The sequence below is a fragment of the Salmo salar genome, chromosome 28, assembly GCF_965601325.2.
Source record: "Salmo salar chromosome 28, fSalSal1, whole genome shotgun sequence".
Classification (NCBI taxonomy): Eukaryota; Metazoa; Chordata; class Actinopteri; order Salmoniformes; family Salmonidae; genus Salmo; species Salmo salar.
This window is the reverse complement of record NC_138318.1, coordinates 38,610,556-38,626,712: the sequence shown is the minus strand read 5'-3', so window position 1 is coordinate 38,626,712 and position 16,157 is coordinate 38,610,556. Positions and strand designations below refer to the sequence as shown.

General features: G+C 40.2%; 1 protein-coding gene across 2 annotated transcripts in view; it reads right to left on the bottom strand.

Annotated features, from left to right (window-relative positions):
- LOC106589925 (poly(ADP-ribose) glycohydrolase) overlaps positions 1–16,157 on the bottom strand; it is a 109,239-nt gene that overhangs the window by 58,247 nt on the left and 34,835 nt on the right. For both annotated transcript variants that reach the window (XM_014180372.3, XM_014180373.3), the window contains 2 exons: positions 13,834–13,926; positions 7,000–7,154 (listed from right to left, as the gene is read on the bottom strand). In XM_014180372.3, the coding sequence (XP_014035847.1) occupies positions 7,000–7,154; positions 13,834–13,926 (248 nt within the window). The remainder of the gene's footprint in view (positions 1–6,999; positions 7,155–13,833; positions 13,927–16,157) is intronic.

Genomic DNA, 16,157 nt, shown 5'->3' with positions numbered 1-16,157 from the left:
GAATACATAATTATATAATGGCAACAATCCATCAAAGATTTTCCACGTAGAGATGTGATGTAACGTAGCTCGGTTGCCCATTTAGAGAAAAGTGTTGCAGAGTGCAGTTCATTTTCATTAGACTAGAACTCTCATTTGTATGAAGAAACTTACAACAGAACAGCACCAAATCTACTTTACCGAGAGACAAACAAGAACAACTTTTTTTTTTTTAAAGCCTCCCCCTGCTAGACTACAAATGTATTTAATGAATCCCAGATACATTTCTACTCATTGTGTTAAAAGGAGGCCTTGCTGAGTGATCTAAGAAAACATCTGTACTACTGCATCTCCTCAAAGCGGAGGCCAAGGGTTCTTCCAAAATGGCACTCTTCTAAATGACCAAATCAGTGAGATGGCTAACAATGCTCTTGTCTTGGACACAACATCATCAGTGGCTAACAATGCTCTTGTCTTGGACACAACATCATCAGTGGCTAACAATGCTCTTGTCTTGGACACAACATCATCAGTGGCTAACAATGCTCTTGTCTTGGACACAACATCATCAGTGGCTAACAATGCTCTTGTCTTGGACACAACATCATCAGTGGCTAACAATGCTCTTGTCTTGGACACAACATCATCAGTGGCAAACAATGCTCTTGTCTTGGACACAACATCATCAGTGGCAAACAATGCTCTTGTCTTGGACACAACATCATCAGTGGCTAACAATGCTCTTGTCTTGGACACAACATCATCAGTGGCTAACAATGCTCTTGTCTTGGACACAACATCATCAGTGGCTAACAATGCTCTTGTCTTGGACACAACATCATCAGTGGCTAACAATGCTCTTGTCTTGGACACAACATCATCAGTGGCTAACAATGCTCTTGTCTTGGACACAACATCATCAGTGGCTAACAATGCTCTTGTCTTGGACACAACATCATCAGTGGCTAACAATGCTCTTGTCTTGGACACAACATCATCAGTGGCTAACAATGCTCTTGTCTTGGACACAACATCATCAGTGGCTAACAATGCTCTTGTCTTGGACACAACATCATCAGTGGCTAACAATGCTCTTGTCTTGGACACAACATCATCAGTGGCAAACAATGCTCTTGTCTTGGACACAACATCATCAGTGGCAAACAATGCTCTTGTCTTGGACACAACATCATCAGTGGCTAACAATGCTCTTGTCTTGGACACAACATCATCAGTGGCTAACAATGCTCTTGTCTTGGACACAACATCATCAGTGGCTAACAATGCTCTTGTCTTGGACACAACATCATCAGTGGCTAACAATGCTCTTGTCTTGGACACAACATCATCAGTGGCTAACAATGCTCTTGTCTTGGACACAACATCATCAGTGGCTAACAATGCTCTTGTCTTGGACACAACATCATCAGTGGCTAACAATGCTCTTGTCTTGGACACAACATCATCAGTGGCTAACAATGCTCTTGTCTTGGACACAACATCATCAGTGGCAAACAATGCTCTTGTCTTGGACACAACATCATCAGTGGCAAACAATGCTCTTGTCTTGGACACAACATCATCAGTGGCTAACAATGCTCTTGTCTTGGACACAACATCATCAGTGGCTAACAATGCTCTTGTCTTGGACACAACATCATCAGTGGCTAACAATGCTCTTGTCTTGGACACAACATCATCAGTGGCTAACAATGCTCTTGTCTTGGACACAACATCATCAGTGGCTAACAATGCTCTTGTCTTGGACACAACATCATCAGTGGCTAACAATGCTCTTGTCTTGGACACAACATCATCAGTGGCTAACAATGCTCTTGTCTTGGACACAACATCATCAGTGGCTAACAATGCTCTTGTCTTGGACACAACATCATCAGTGGCTAACAATGCTCTTGTCTTGGACACAACATCATCAGTGGCTAACAATGCTCTTGTCTTGGACACAACATCATCAGTGGCTAACAATGCTCTTGTCTTGGACACAACATCATCAGTGGCTAACAATGCTCTTGTCTTGGACACAACATCATCAGTGGCTAACAATGCTCTTGTCTTGGACACAACATCATCAGTGGCTAACAATGCTCTTGTCTTGGACACAACATCATCAGTGGCTAACAATGCTCTTGTCTTGGACACAACATCATCAGTGGCTAACAATGCTCTTGTCTTGGACACAACATCATCAGTGGCTAACAATGCTCTTGTCTTGGACACAACATCATCAGTGGCTAACAATGCTCTTGTCTTGGACACAACATCATCAGTGGCTAACAATGCTCTTGTCTTGGACACAACATCATCAGTGGCTAACAATGCTCTTGTCTTGGACACAACACCACCATCAGTGGACGGTGTAGCCGGTGTAGGCAGGGGTCCTTGGGTGGTCATTAGGGGTTTTATCTGCCCTTACAGAGGTTGGGGGTTTACCTTCCACCAGGAATCTCCAGCCAAGGTTAATTAAGCCTTAGCTTGTTCCCAAGTGCCACTAGACTGACCACTGGCCTCAACCTTTTATACACATTCAACATTGCTTTTGTCTTGGACGTACCATCATCATCATCAATCAATCAATCAAATGTATTTATAAAACCCTTCTTACATCAGCTGATGTCAAAGTGCTGTACAGAAACCCAGCCTAAAACCCCAAACACAGGTGTAGAAGCACGGTGGCTAGGAAAAACTCCCTAGAAAAGGCCAGAACCCAGGAAGAAACCTAGAGAGGAACCAGGCTCTGAGGGTTGGCCAGTCCTCTTCTAGCTGTGCCGGGTGGAGATTATAACAGAACATGGCCAAAGTGTTCAAATCATCATCTTCAGTGGCATTGTGATGTAGCCTAGGGTACATTGGGTGTTTACCCTCTCTACAGATTGGGTGGGGGGGCTACCCTCTCCCTCCAACAGGCAACTCAGCCAAGGTTAATCAGCCTTAGCTTGTGTCCAAGTGCCACTAGACTGACCAGCTCAGCCAAACAGGATCTCTTTCACTGCTGCACAGTTTACAGTCCATCTCAATGGTCTTAACCGTCATGCTTGTCCACCAATACATATCATCATCAGGGTTTCAGGTCATTTCCAAATGCTTTTACTGTTAGCTAACTAAGCTTCCATCTCAGATCCAAAGTAGAGGACTTCCTGGTTTTCTATTCTTTCAGGAAATCCTTATCCGACCGGCTGAATTAAATATTGAAGGGCTGTAGTTAGAGTCACTATAATCCTCCTGTATTTTAGTAAAGGGCTGTAGTTAGAGTCACTATAATCCTCCTGTATTTTAGTAAAGGGTTGTAGTTAGAGTCACTATAATCCTCCTGTATTTTAGTAAAGGGCTGTAGTTAGAGTCACTATAATCCTCCTGTATTTTAGTAAAGGGTTGTAGTTAGAGTCACTATAATCCTCCTGTATTTTAGTAAAGGGCTGTAGTTAGAGTCACTATAATCCTCCTGTATTTTAGTAAAGGGTTGTAGTTACAGTCACTATAATCCTCCTGTATTTTAGTAAAGGGCTGTAGTTAGAGTCACTATAATCCTCCTGTATTTTAGTAAAGGGTTGTAGTTAGAGTCACTATAATCCTCCTGTATTTTAGTAAAGGGCTGTAGTTACTATACTCCTTCTGTATAAAGGGCTGTAGTTACAGATGGCCATCTGAGACAATGTTAATCTCATTCCCTTCTCCATTTAGATAATCACACTGTCTGGGTCCCAAATGGTTCCCTATTCCCATAGGGCTCTGGTTAAACGTAGTGCACTATAAAAGGGTACGGGGGGGGGTACCATTTGGAACGCAAAAAAAGTGTGATGCCGACAGAGATGGTTAGTGTGTACAGAGCAGCAGCTCTTCTCGGTTCAGGAATTACGGAGAGAGGCGCTAGTATTACATTACATTAATCCTATAAAGTCACCGTTAGAAGTAAAAGCTCCTCTATTAGGGAGTAAAAACCGCACCACCACTGCAACAACAATTCTGTTATCAGATCTTCTCCAAGGACAGACCTCGGGGGTGGGTTTGAAATCGGGACAGACTTTTGGGTGGGTTTGAAATCGGGACAGACTTTGGGGTTGGGTTTGAAATTGGGACAGACCTTGGGGTGGGTTTGGAATCGGGACAGACCTTGGGGGTGGGTTTGGAATCGGGACAGACCTTGGGGGTGGGTTTAAATCAACTTCATTAATCCCCCATGGGGAAATTGGCTTTGGCACCAGCAGCACACAAACTGCAACCACATAAACATACATACAGTACCAGTCAAAAGTTTGGACACAACTAATCAGTCCAGGGTTTTTCTTTATTTTTACTAAACAAATCAAAATATATTATATTTGAGATTCTCCAGCATTGCACACACTTGGCATTCTCTCAACCAGCTTCACCTGGAATGCTTTTCCAATAGTCTTGAAGGAGTTCCCACATATGCTGAGCACTTGTTGGCTGCTTTTCCTTCACTCTGTGGTCCAACTCATCCCAAACCATCTCAATTGGGTTGAGGTCGGGTGATTGTGTAGGCCAGGTCATCTGATGAAGAACTCCATCACTCGCCTTCTTGGTCAAATAGCCCTTACACAGCCTGGAGGAGTGTTGGGTCATTGTACTGTTGACAAACAAATGATAGTCCCACTAAGCGCAAACCAGATGGGATGATGTATCGCTGCTGAATGCTGTGGTAGCCATGCAGGTTAAGTGTGCCTTAAATTCTAAATAAATCACAGACAGTGTCCCCAGCAAAGCAACCTCACACCTCCTCCTCCCTGCTTCACAGTAAGAACCACACATGCAGAGATCATCCGTTCACCTTCTCTGCATCTCACAAAGACACAGCTGTTGCAACCTAAAATCTTGTGTTTCTTGGCCCAAGCAAGTCTCTTCTTCTTATTGGTGTCCTTTAGTAGTGGTTTCTTTGCAGCAATTCTACCATGAAGGCCGGATTCACGCAGTCTCCTCTGGACAGTTGATGTTGAGATGTGTCTGTTACTTGAACTCTGTGAAGCATTTATTTGTGCTGTAATTTCTGAGGCTGGTAACTCTAATGAACTTCCGTTCCTGTGGCGGTCCTCATGAGAGCCAGTTTCATCACAGCGCTTGATGGTTTTTGCGACTGCACTTGAAGAAACTTTCAAAGTTCTTGAAATGTTTTGGATTTACTGACAATGTCTTAAAGGAATAATGGAATGTCGTTTGTCTTTGCTTATTTGAGCTGTTCGTGCCATTACATGAACTTGGTCTTTTACCAAATAGGGCTATCTTCTGTTTACCACCACTACCTTGTCACAATATAACTGATTCGCTCAAATGCAGGAATTCATTTTAACAAGGCACACCTGTTACTTGAAATGCATTCCAGGTGACTACCTCTTGAAGCTGGTTGAGAGAATGCCAAGAGTGTGCAAAGCTGTCATCAAGGTAAAGGGTGGCAACTTTGAAGAATCTAAAATCTAAAATATATTTTTGATTTGTTTAACACTTTTGGATAATACATGATTCCATTTTTGTTATTTCATAGTGTTGATGTCTTCACTATTATTCTACAATGTAGAAAATTATAAAATAAAAAATAATAAAGGAATAAAGGAATAATGGACTGTCGTTTGTCTTTGCTTATTTGAGGTGTTCTTGCCATAATAGGGCTATCTTCTGAATACCAACCCTACCGTGTCACAACACAACTGATTGGCCTTTAACGCATTAAGAAAGAAAGAAATTCCACAAATAAACAAGGCACACCTGTTAATTGAAATGCATTCCAGGTGACTACCTCATGAAGCTGGTTGAGAGAATGCCAAGAGTGTGCAAAGCTGTCAACAAGGCAAAGGGTGGCTACTTTGAAGAATCTAAAATATAAAATCTCTTTTTTTTTGTTACTACATGATTTCATGTGTGATATTTCATAGTTTTGATGTCTTCACTATTATTTTATAATGTAGAAAACAGTAAAAAAAAATTAAAAAAATAAACCTGGAATGAGTAGGTGTGTCCAAACTTTTGACTGGTACTGTACCTCAGAACACAGAGAACTGATAGAAATCCAAATTGTAAATGTTTAACGGTCATTCCTACCCAAGTTTGAGAAGCTATGGAATCTCATAGGTCATATCAGATTATGTGGACTGTCCGATAGAATGACCAATGACCATGGCAGTTATGGTCAGAACATGTCAAATCCCAAGACGATATGAAATGGCCACCAGGACTATTTACATTATTGGGGACCTTCAATGCTGCAGACATTTTGTGGTACCCTTCCCCAGGCTGCCGAGTGGAGCAGCGGTGTAAGGCACTGCATCTCAGTGTAAGAGGCGTCACTACAGTCCCTGGTTCGAATCCAGGCTGTATCACAGCCGGCCTTGATTGCGAGTCCCACAGGGCGGCGCACAATTGGCCCAGCGTTGTCCAGGTTTGGCCGGGGTAGGCCGTCATTGTAAATAAGAATTTGTTCTTAACTGAACTGCCTAGTTAAATAAAGGTTAAATAAAAAAATAAATCTGTGCCTCGACACAATCCTGTCTCAGAGCTCTACGGACAATTTTTTCGATAAACCTGTAGCCCCCAGATAACCCTGTACTCCCGCACATTGACTCGGTATCGGTAGCCCATGTACATAGCTCCGTTATTGTTATGTATATTTCTTGTGTTACTTTTTGATTGAATTTTACTTTAGTTTATTTAGTAAATATTTTATATTATTATTATTATAAAATAAATATATATTTATAATATATATATAATAAATATATATTTATAATAAATATATATATATATATATATATATATATTTATAATAAATATATATTTATAATAAATAAATAAATATTATTATATATATATATAATATTATTATTATTATATATATTATTATATATATATATGAACTATTTTACAAAAATGTGCCTCCTCTGTGATCAAAGAGGACGGAGGGTAAACGTACACCTTTCTGCAGAAGTTGATGTCAGGGGAATATCCTAATGTTATATGATAATATGACTACATGAAACAGATAGTAAGTAGTACCTGTAGAAGTTGATGTCAGGGTAGTTGAAGTATTCTGACTTCCTGGAGTTGCGTCGGGGGAAGGTACAGAAGAAGGCGTTGGCCAATAGAGAAGCCACCTGCACCTGAGACAGGGTGATGGAGTGGTTCATCCCTTCCTTCAGCAGAGGGATTGGCTGGGGAAAAGACACAACATTTCTCGACTTGCATTTAAGTCATTTAACAGACGCTCTTATCCTGAGAGACTTACAGTTGCTTGATTTCTTAGTGGAGTAAACGTGGTGTAGTGGAGTAAATGTGGTGTAAATGTGGAGTAAAATAGGAGTAATGGAGTAAAATAGCAGTAGTGGAGTAAAATAGCAGTAGTGGAGTAAATGTGGTGTAAATGTGGAGTACAATAGGAGTCGTGGAGTAAACGTTAAGTAAGATAGGAGTAATGGAGTAAACGTGGTGTAAATGTGGAGTAAAAGGAGTAAAATAGGAGTAGTGGAGTAAAATAGGAGTAATGGAGTAAAATAGGAGTAATGGAGTAAAATAGGAGTAAAATAGGAGTGGTGGAGTAAAATAGGAGTAATGGAGTAAAACAGGAGTAAAATAGGAGTAAAATAGGAGTAGTGGAGTAAAATAGGAGTAATGCAGTAAAATAAGAGTAAAATAGGAGTAATGGAGTAAAATAGGAGTAAAATAGGAGTAGTGGAGTAAAATAGGAGTAAAATAGGAGAAATGGAGTAAAACAGGAATAAAATAGGAGTAAAATAGGAGTAATGGAGTAAAATAGGAGTAAAATAGGAGTAGTGGAGTAAAATAAGAGTAAAATAGGAGTAATGGAGTAAAATAGGAGTAAAATAGGAGTAAAATAGAAGTAATGGAGTAAAATAGGAGTAAAATAGGAGTAGTGGAGTAAAATAGGAGTAAAATAGGAGTAATGGCGTAAAACAGGAGTAAAATAGGAGTAGTGGAGTAAAATAGGAGTAAAACAGGAGTAAAATAGGAGTAGTGGAGTAAAATAGGAGTAATGGAGTAAAATAGGAGTAATGGAGTAAAATAGCAGTAGTGGAGTAAATGTGTAGTAGTGGAGTAAATCTGGAGTAAAATAGGAGTAGTGGAGTAAACGGCCAAAGCGGTGATTGAAGGAGGTCAACATAATGACTTTGGCCATTTAAAGCACCAGGGTTCCTGCCTGTTCCTAAAACATGGCAATTGATTGGTTCATTCATTCCTTAAGGAGCAGGATAGACTTAAGAAAAGATAAAGGTGCGTATGAAATGGCATCCTATGACTCTGGTTAAGAGTAGTGTACTATATAGGGTTCTGGTCAACAGTAGTGTACTATATAGGGTTCTGGTCAACAGTAGTGTACTATATAGGGTTCTGGTCAACAGTAGTGTACTATATAGGGTTCTGGTCAACAGTAGTGCACTATATAGGGCTCTGGTTAAGAGTAGTGTACTATATAGGGCTCTGGTCAACAGTAGTGTACTATATAGGGCTCTGGTCAACAGTAGTGTACTATATAGGGCTCTGGTTAAGAGTAGTGTACTATATAGGGCTCTGGTTAAGAGTAGTGTACTATATAGGGCAGTGTTTCCCAACTCCAGTCCTCCAGTACCCCCACCAACAGCACACATTTTATTGTATCCCCGGACAAACTCACCTGATTCAACTCACTGAGGGCTTGATGATGATAAGTTGACAAGTTGAATCAGGTGTGTTTGTCTGGGGCTACAATAAAATGTGTACTGTTGGGGAGGACTGGAGTTGGGGAAACAACGATATTTCAAATAGGGTGCCATTTTGGAAGCAGACAAGGTTTTGATAAAGGGAGGTCAAAATAATTTGTTTGGTCATTTATTAAAACAAGGCAGCTGAATGATATTAAGTACATTAACAAGACTAATTTAGGCCCTACTCGTGGGATGTTGAAATCAACCAGCATAGCCTTAATCACAGTCAAGGGTCATCTATAATCTATTTAACACAAGTAGGGCTAAATTACTCATCCAGATTGAGGGTTAGCAAATACACAATGCCTTTAACGTAAGTGGTAGTCATTTTTTGGCATAAAATGTAAGTGAAAAAGAGCACAGTGGAAGGAGACTAATGTAGGATAGACGATACACACACACACACACACACACACACTAGACCAGATTCGTCCTAAATCGGCACAAAACCCTGCTACAAAAGGCACCATGACGACAGAGAATAATAACCCTTTTCACAAAATGGTGGTTAAGGAAAAATGATGAAGGTCGTTTTTTGTTCCTTGTTCAAATCAAGAGAATACAAGTGACTCTTTGCACACCGTCATGACTGCTGACACATTCAATACATAAATCAGAGAGCTAGATCGGCGCCAGTTCCCAATTTGGTGTTAGTCAGAGAGAGGAGGAATGTAATGGGGACTGAGCCCATTCGGCTTGGGCCTTCCATTAATCTCTGGTCCAGGCTCCAGCAGCAACTCACAGAAAACCAATAGATTTCAAGAGGCTCAATCCATCTCAGAGTAGCTGACTCTTTATGGCCAAGTTAAGTCTAATCTGGCGGCTCTGAATCTGCTTGTGCTGTAGAATCTAGTTGTCTATGCAAAATGCCAAGGTCTTTCTATTTTTTTTGGGGGGGGGGGGGGGGTTCACTGATGCTCATTTCAGGGAATGGTCTATAACATTTGAACATGTAGCCTAAGGCTTGTGGAGGTATATACCATATAACGGGGTATTTGGGAAAAAGCCACATGATGGTTTTTCCCAATATCCTCAATACCGTTGAAACTATTTCTAGAATTTTTTAAATATTTTTTTATACATTTGAATATTTGTAGCAACTTAAAGTAAATCCCTGCAGTCAACCTGTGCAATACCGTTAGGAGATAAAGCAGATTGCATTCTTCATTTCACCTGTCACATTATTGTTCATTATGAAGCTTACAGGTAGTCCCCAGTCACATGGTGTTTGTTTACAAGCACACAACGACACGAGAGACCAGAGCCTTGTTGTGCATCACCGCTCCAGGTGATCTAATTACAGTATAGAATTCACAACTAAAACATTTGCCAGTTGGATTTCCTGTCTAACGTGATAAAAGCTCTGCAGTTTTGGTAGGGCTGTGGCGGTTCACGAAATTCTGTCAACCAGTGATTGTTAAGCAATAACTGTAGGTCTCATGGGTAATTGAACGTTAATTAACATTAAAAAAATAAAAAAATTATCTCCTGGCTTCCACACTGATGCAGACCTTTGGAACATCTACATTTGAGAAAAGTCTAATAAATCCATGTAATATAAGAGACAAGATTTGCTTAGAATTCTGTGGCTTTATTTTATAGTATGAAGAATACAATTGAACAAAGCTGAATAAGATAGGAGGTTTTCTCCAAACGATTTGAGGGAGTGCACACATGGGGCGATTCCGTGTTGAGCGGTTAACAAAGAAATACGTGTTCCTATATGCTTCATTTAGAGTTATTAATGTAACTTTACAAAGGTTGGTCTATAGGTTTAGATGTTTAATAATAACACCATTATCAAAAGTGACCTCAAATGCAATTATGCATGTAATGCTTTTAATATAAAGGTTTAATATGGTGAAAATTATCTTCCCCCAAACATGAAACTCAACACGCTGCTTATATATGCCAGTTAGGCTCTACACCCCTTGTAAAGTGGATTAATATGCTTAATTTTAAGAAGTTATTTGGCCACTGTGATACAAACCTTATTAAAAAAACATACAGGCCTATGGGCTAGCTACATGAGATGTGCGATTCGAAAAAGTTGCAAAAGAAAAGCATTGTTTTTTTATGCTGAGCATCATTCACAAGTGATAGGCTAATATTGTCACCCATCAGACCATTCCTGATTTAAACTTGTCTTAACACACACAATATAGTGTATACAGTTGAAGTTTACATACACCTTAGCCAAATACGTTTAAACTCAGTTTTTTACAATTCCTGACATTTAATCCTATGAAAAATTCCCTGTCTTGGGTCAGTTAGGATCACCACTTTATTTTAAGAATGTGAAATGTCAGAATAATAGTAGAGAGAATGAATTATTTCAGCTTTTATTTCTTTCATCACATTCCCAGTGGGTCAGAAGTTTACATGCACTCAATTAGTATTTGGTAGCATTGCCTTTAAATTGTTTAACTTGGGTCTAACATTTTGGTAGCCTTCCACAAGCTTCCTACAATAAGTTGGGTGAATTCTGGCCCATTCCTCCTGACAGAGCTGGTGTAACTGAGTCAGGTTTGTAGGCATCCTTGCTCGCACACGCTTTTTTCAGTTTTGCCTACACATTTTCTAGAGGATTGAGGTCAGGGCTTTGTGATAGCCACTCCAATACCTTGACTTTGTTGTCCTTAAGCCATTTTGCCACAACTTTGGAAGTATGTTTGGGATCATTGTCCATTTAGAAGACCCATTTGCGACCAAGCTTTAACTTCCTGACTGATGTCTTGAGATGTTGCTTCAATATATCCACATAATTTTCCATCCTCATGATGCCATCTATTTTGTGAAGTGCACCAGTCCCTCCTGCAGCAAAGTACCCCCACAACATGATGCTGCCACCCCTGTGCTTCACGGTTGGGATGGTGTTCTTCGGCTTGCAAGCCTCCCCCTTTTTCCTCCTAACATAACGATGGTCATTATGGCCAAACAGTTCTATTTTTGTTTCATCAGACCAGTGGCCATTTCTCCAAAAGGTACGATCTTTGTCCCCATATGCAGTTGCAAACCGTAGTCTGGCTTTTTTATGGCGGTTTTGGAGCAGTGGCTTCTTCCTTGCTGAACGGCCTTTCAGGTTATGTCGATATAGGACTCGTTTTACTGTGGATATAGATACTTTGTACCTGTTTCCTCCAGCATCTTCACAAGGTCCTTTGCTGTTGTTCTGGGATTGAATTGCACTTTTTGCACCAAAGTACGTTCATCTCTAGGAGACAGAATGCGTCTCCTTCCTGAGCGGTATAACGGCTGCGTGGCCCGATGGTGTTTATACTTGCGTACTATTGTTTGTACAGATGAACGTGGTACCTTCAGCCGTTTGGAAATTGCTCCCAAGGATGAACCAGACTTTTCTGAGGTCTTGGCTGATTTATTTTGATTTTCCCCATGATGTCAAGCAAAGAGGCACTGAGTTTGAAGGTAGGCCTTGAAATACATCCACAGGTACACCTCCAATTGACTCAAATGATGTCAATTAGCCTATCAGAAGCTTCTAAAGCCATGACATCATCTTCTGGAATTTTCCAAGCTGTTTAAAGGCACAGTCAACTTAGTGTATGTAAACTTCTGACCCACTGGAATTGTGATACAGTGAATTATAAGTGAAATAATCTGTCTGTAAACAATTGTTGGAAAAATGACTTGTGTCATGTACAAAGTAGATGTCCTAACCGACTTGTCAAAACTAAAGTTAATTAACAAGAAATTTATGGTGGTTGAAAAACAACTTTTAATGACTCCAACATAAGTGTATGTAAACTTCTAATTTCAACTATATATATATATATATATATGTGTGAAATTAGTTTTGACTTAGAATGGACCATTTTCATGCACTGTCTCGAAACAGGGACAGCAGGAAAATAACACTTAAATAACGAATGGAGGACGCTTCCCCTGTGTTTTTTCTTCTTCATGACAGTCAGGCTGTATTCATGTTGTAAAGAAAAGCAATATGCTTAATATTAGGAAAGCTGAGAAATAAAAATAGTAGGCCTAGCCTATAGAAAGCTGATTCTCCTCTTTTTAGTTGAGGCCATCACTCTATTTTCTCACGCAATTGCATAACCTATTGAAATGTTGCGCAACATGAGCGCTCATTTTTCAAATACATTTGCATTGACGTCAGAGTGATTAGAGGAACAATAGAGTGCCGACTACCAGGCAGTTAACAAGTTTGGTAGGTTGCTAATGACCAGCAGCAGCATCAGAGCTTGGAGAAGCCTAGTTACTGTGACTAAACGGTCACGTGGAATTTGACTGCCTTCATGACTGTCACCACTGGTGTGGCGGTAATACAGTCACCACAACAGCCCTAGTTGTGGGTAGATGGGTGTGGGTGGTGGTTGGGCATGAAAAGAAAATTCCTGTATTATGAATTATTGCACAACTGTTTATGTTATTGTGCAAAAAATAAGTATAAAATATATATATGCTTTGAAATGCATAATTAAAATGTATATGTATATGTACATACACACATAAACCTTTTAATTACGCATTTAAAAGCATATATATATATATATATATATAAACAAGTATTATATAACAAGTATTATATATAATACTTGTTTTTTGCATAATTGAAATGTGTGTGTGTGTGTATACACATACACATTTTAAATTATGCATTTAAAAGCATACAGAATCCAACAAATCATGTGAAATTATCCCTGCTATATTACATTCAAAAAGCACATTTCAGTCCAAAACATTGTTTTTATTTTTTTTGCAAATTCCCAGAGCTCAATCTTGGACTTCCCACTAGGGAGCAATGTGATTATTGACTGATTGGCTGACAGGTTCCGGACGGCCTGCTAACGAATGTGTTCCGGCTAGAGATCGGCATTGTCCATCCAGGGCAGTTTCCCAAATAGCACCCTAATCCCTATATATAGTGCACTACTTTTCACTTAAGCCCTGGTCAAAAGTAGTGCACATGTCAAAAGTAGTTCACTATTTAGAGAAAAGCATGTTAACCCCACTCACAGGGGTGTTAACCCTGATGTTACCTTTGCGTACAGCTTAGATACTGTGTCATGTTTTGAGCTTGTGCGTCGTATAACACCACAGCATGTGAATGATTCAGTGGGTAGACAGGACAGGCACAGACAGATGTAGTTACCTTGCTACACAGCTCAGACACCCTCAGTGCTAATTGGACCATTTCAGGCAGCAGAGACCCAAACAGATGATGAACGGCGTCAGGCTCCAGATCCTTGGAGAGGAAGAGAAGAGGTTTGTTTATGTTTAGTTGTTTATGTTTGTTTAAAAACAAGAGCTCAACTGTGACATTAGCCTATTGGGTTTTAATCATGCATGAATAAACAATAACAAACCACACAGCCATGCAATCTCCATAGACAAACACAGACAGTAGAATGGCTTTACTGAAGAGCTCAGTGACTTTCAACGTTGCACAGTCATAGAATGTCACCTTCCAAAAAGTCATTTTGTAAAATGTCTGCCCTGCTAGAGTTGCCCCGGTCAACTGTAAGTGCTGTTATTGTTAAGTGGAAACGTCTAGGAGCAACAACGGCTCAGCCGCGAAGTGGTAGGACACACAAGCTCATAGAACGGGAACGCCGAGTGCTGAAGCGCGTAGCACGTAAAAAAATCATGTCTTCGGTTGCAACATTCACTACTGAGTTCCAAACTACCTCTGGAAGCAACGTCAGAACAATAACTGTTTGTCAGGAGCTTCATGAAGTTGGTTTCAGAGCCCTGACCTCAACCCCATCGAACACCTTTGGGATGAATTGGAACGCCGACTGCGAGCCAGCCAGACCTAATCGCCCCAACCTCACTAGTGCTCTTGTGGCTGAATGGAAGAAAGTCCCCACAGCAACGTTCCAACATCTAGTGGAAAGCCTTTCCCAGAAGCGTGGGAAGGCTGTTACAGCAGCAAAATGGGGGGGAGGGACACCAACTCCATATTAAATGCCCATGATTTTGGAATGAGATGTTCGGGGTCCACATAGTTTTGTAGTGTATATAGAGGTCAGTCTCATCTTTCTGTGGCAGCTCCATTGACACCATCTTCATTTTAAAGTTGCATGCGCCATTCTCTACCAACTGAGCTAGAGGACCACCATAAGGGTAGTGGACAAGTGCACACTCCAGGGAAAAAAAAGCGTAGAGTATTTGAGATGCATAGCCTGCAGGGGGGGAGGCTCAAACCTTCCAAGAGGCAAAACATTGACATCTGGCCCCCAAAAAAAACGGTCTAATGTGCTATACAGATGTAATGTATTGTACCCAGCCGCCCTCTACCCTGCCAAAATAAAGATAGCTAAAGCGATATTTTTAGACATTAATACAATTCATTAAATAAAAAATATAAAAATCAATCAACAAGTTTCATATTCAAACCATCAATATTGAACATTTACAGAAAACAATAGAGATGTATATATTTCTCACTTCTTCAATTTAAAGGTTTTGAAAATCAGGTTAAAAATCCTGGTTTTACTATTTTTTGTTAATTTAGTGTGAAAATAAAATTTCTGAAATGAATCCGCAATAGAAGGTTTCATCAACATGATCCCTACACTCGGTTCTCCCTTTATTTAAACGTGTTCGATATGTTTTCCGTAGTGACAAATTTAGTGGGGTTGTAATGAATTAAGGATATGGATAATATCCTTAATTAAGGATATCCATAATATGGATAATATGTCAAATATGCAATACAAAGCGTGTGAGTAGTATATATATATATATATATATATATATATATATCTACCTGGAACACGTGTGCTAAAAGTCTGGGGAAAAATAGGATACAAATACGAATGTTATATATATATATTTTTTTTTTTACACCCCCCACTTCTGTAGAATGACCCATATAGGCCTAAGTGCTGTTATTCTATCATAGAAGATATTTACGACTATGTATTTATTTACAGCCGTATCGGGTGCCAAATGTCAGTGTGATCAATCACTGAGCAATTTCATCAAGGTTTCAGGGAGGGAGCGTTGGGGGGGGGGGGGGGGGGACCGCGTGTGGGCTGATTAAACGTGGCTTCTTCCTCAAACAGATGATCATGAGAGTATGTTTGTGTGTGTGTGTGTGTGTGTGTGTGTGTGTGTGTGTGTGTGTGTGTGTGTGTGCACGTGCCTGCCTGCATGTGCGTCTATCAGTGTGTGTGTGCGTCTCGTGTGTGAAGGATAGGAAGTGTGTTCACTTCCTGGAGACGGGGAGAGTAGAGACAGGGAGACTTGACTGCCGATTTAGCATTGGGCCACAGGAGGGACATTTATATTACAGCAAACAGGGCCTGACTAAACGCTGTCATAAGTAATAACCTGGGTGAAATCATAACGGATCCCTCTGGGTATAATGAATGAAGCAGGGCCTGATGGGTAGGGATGGGAGAGATGGGATTTAGCTGAGCTGGCATTGCCTCGGGTTACCTCTAAATCACAGGGAGACAGACGATCAAA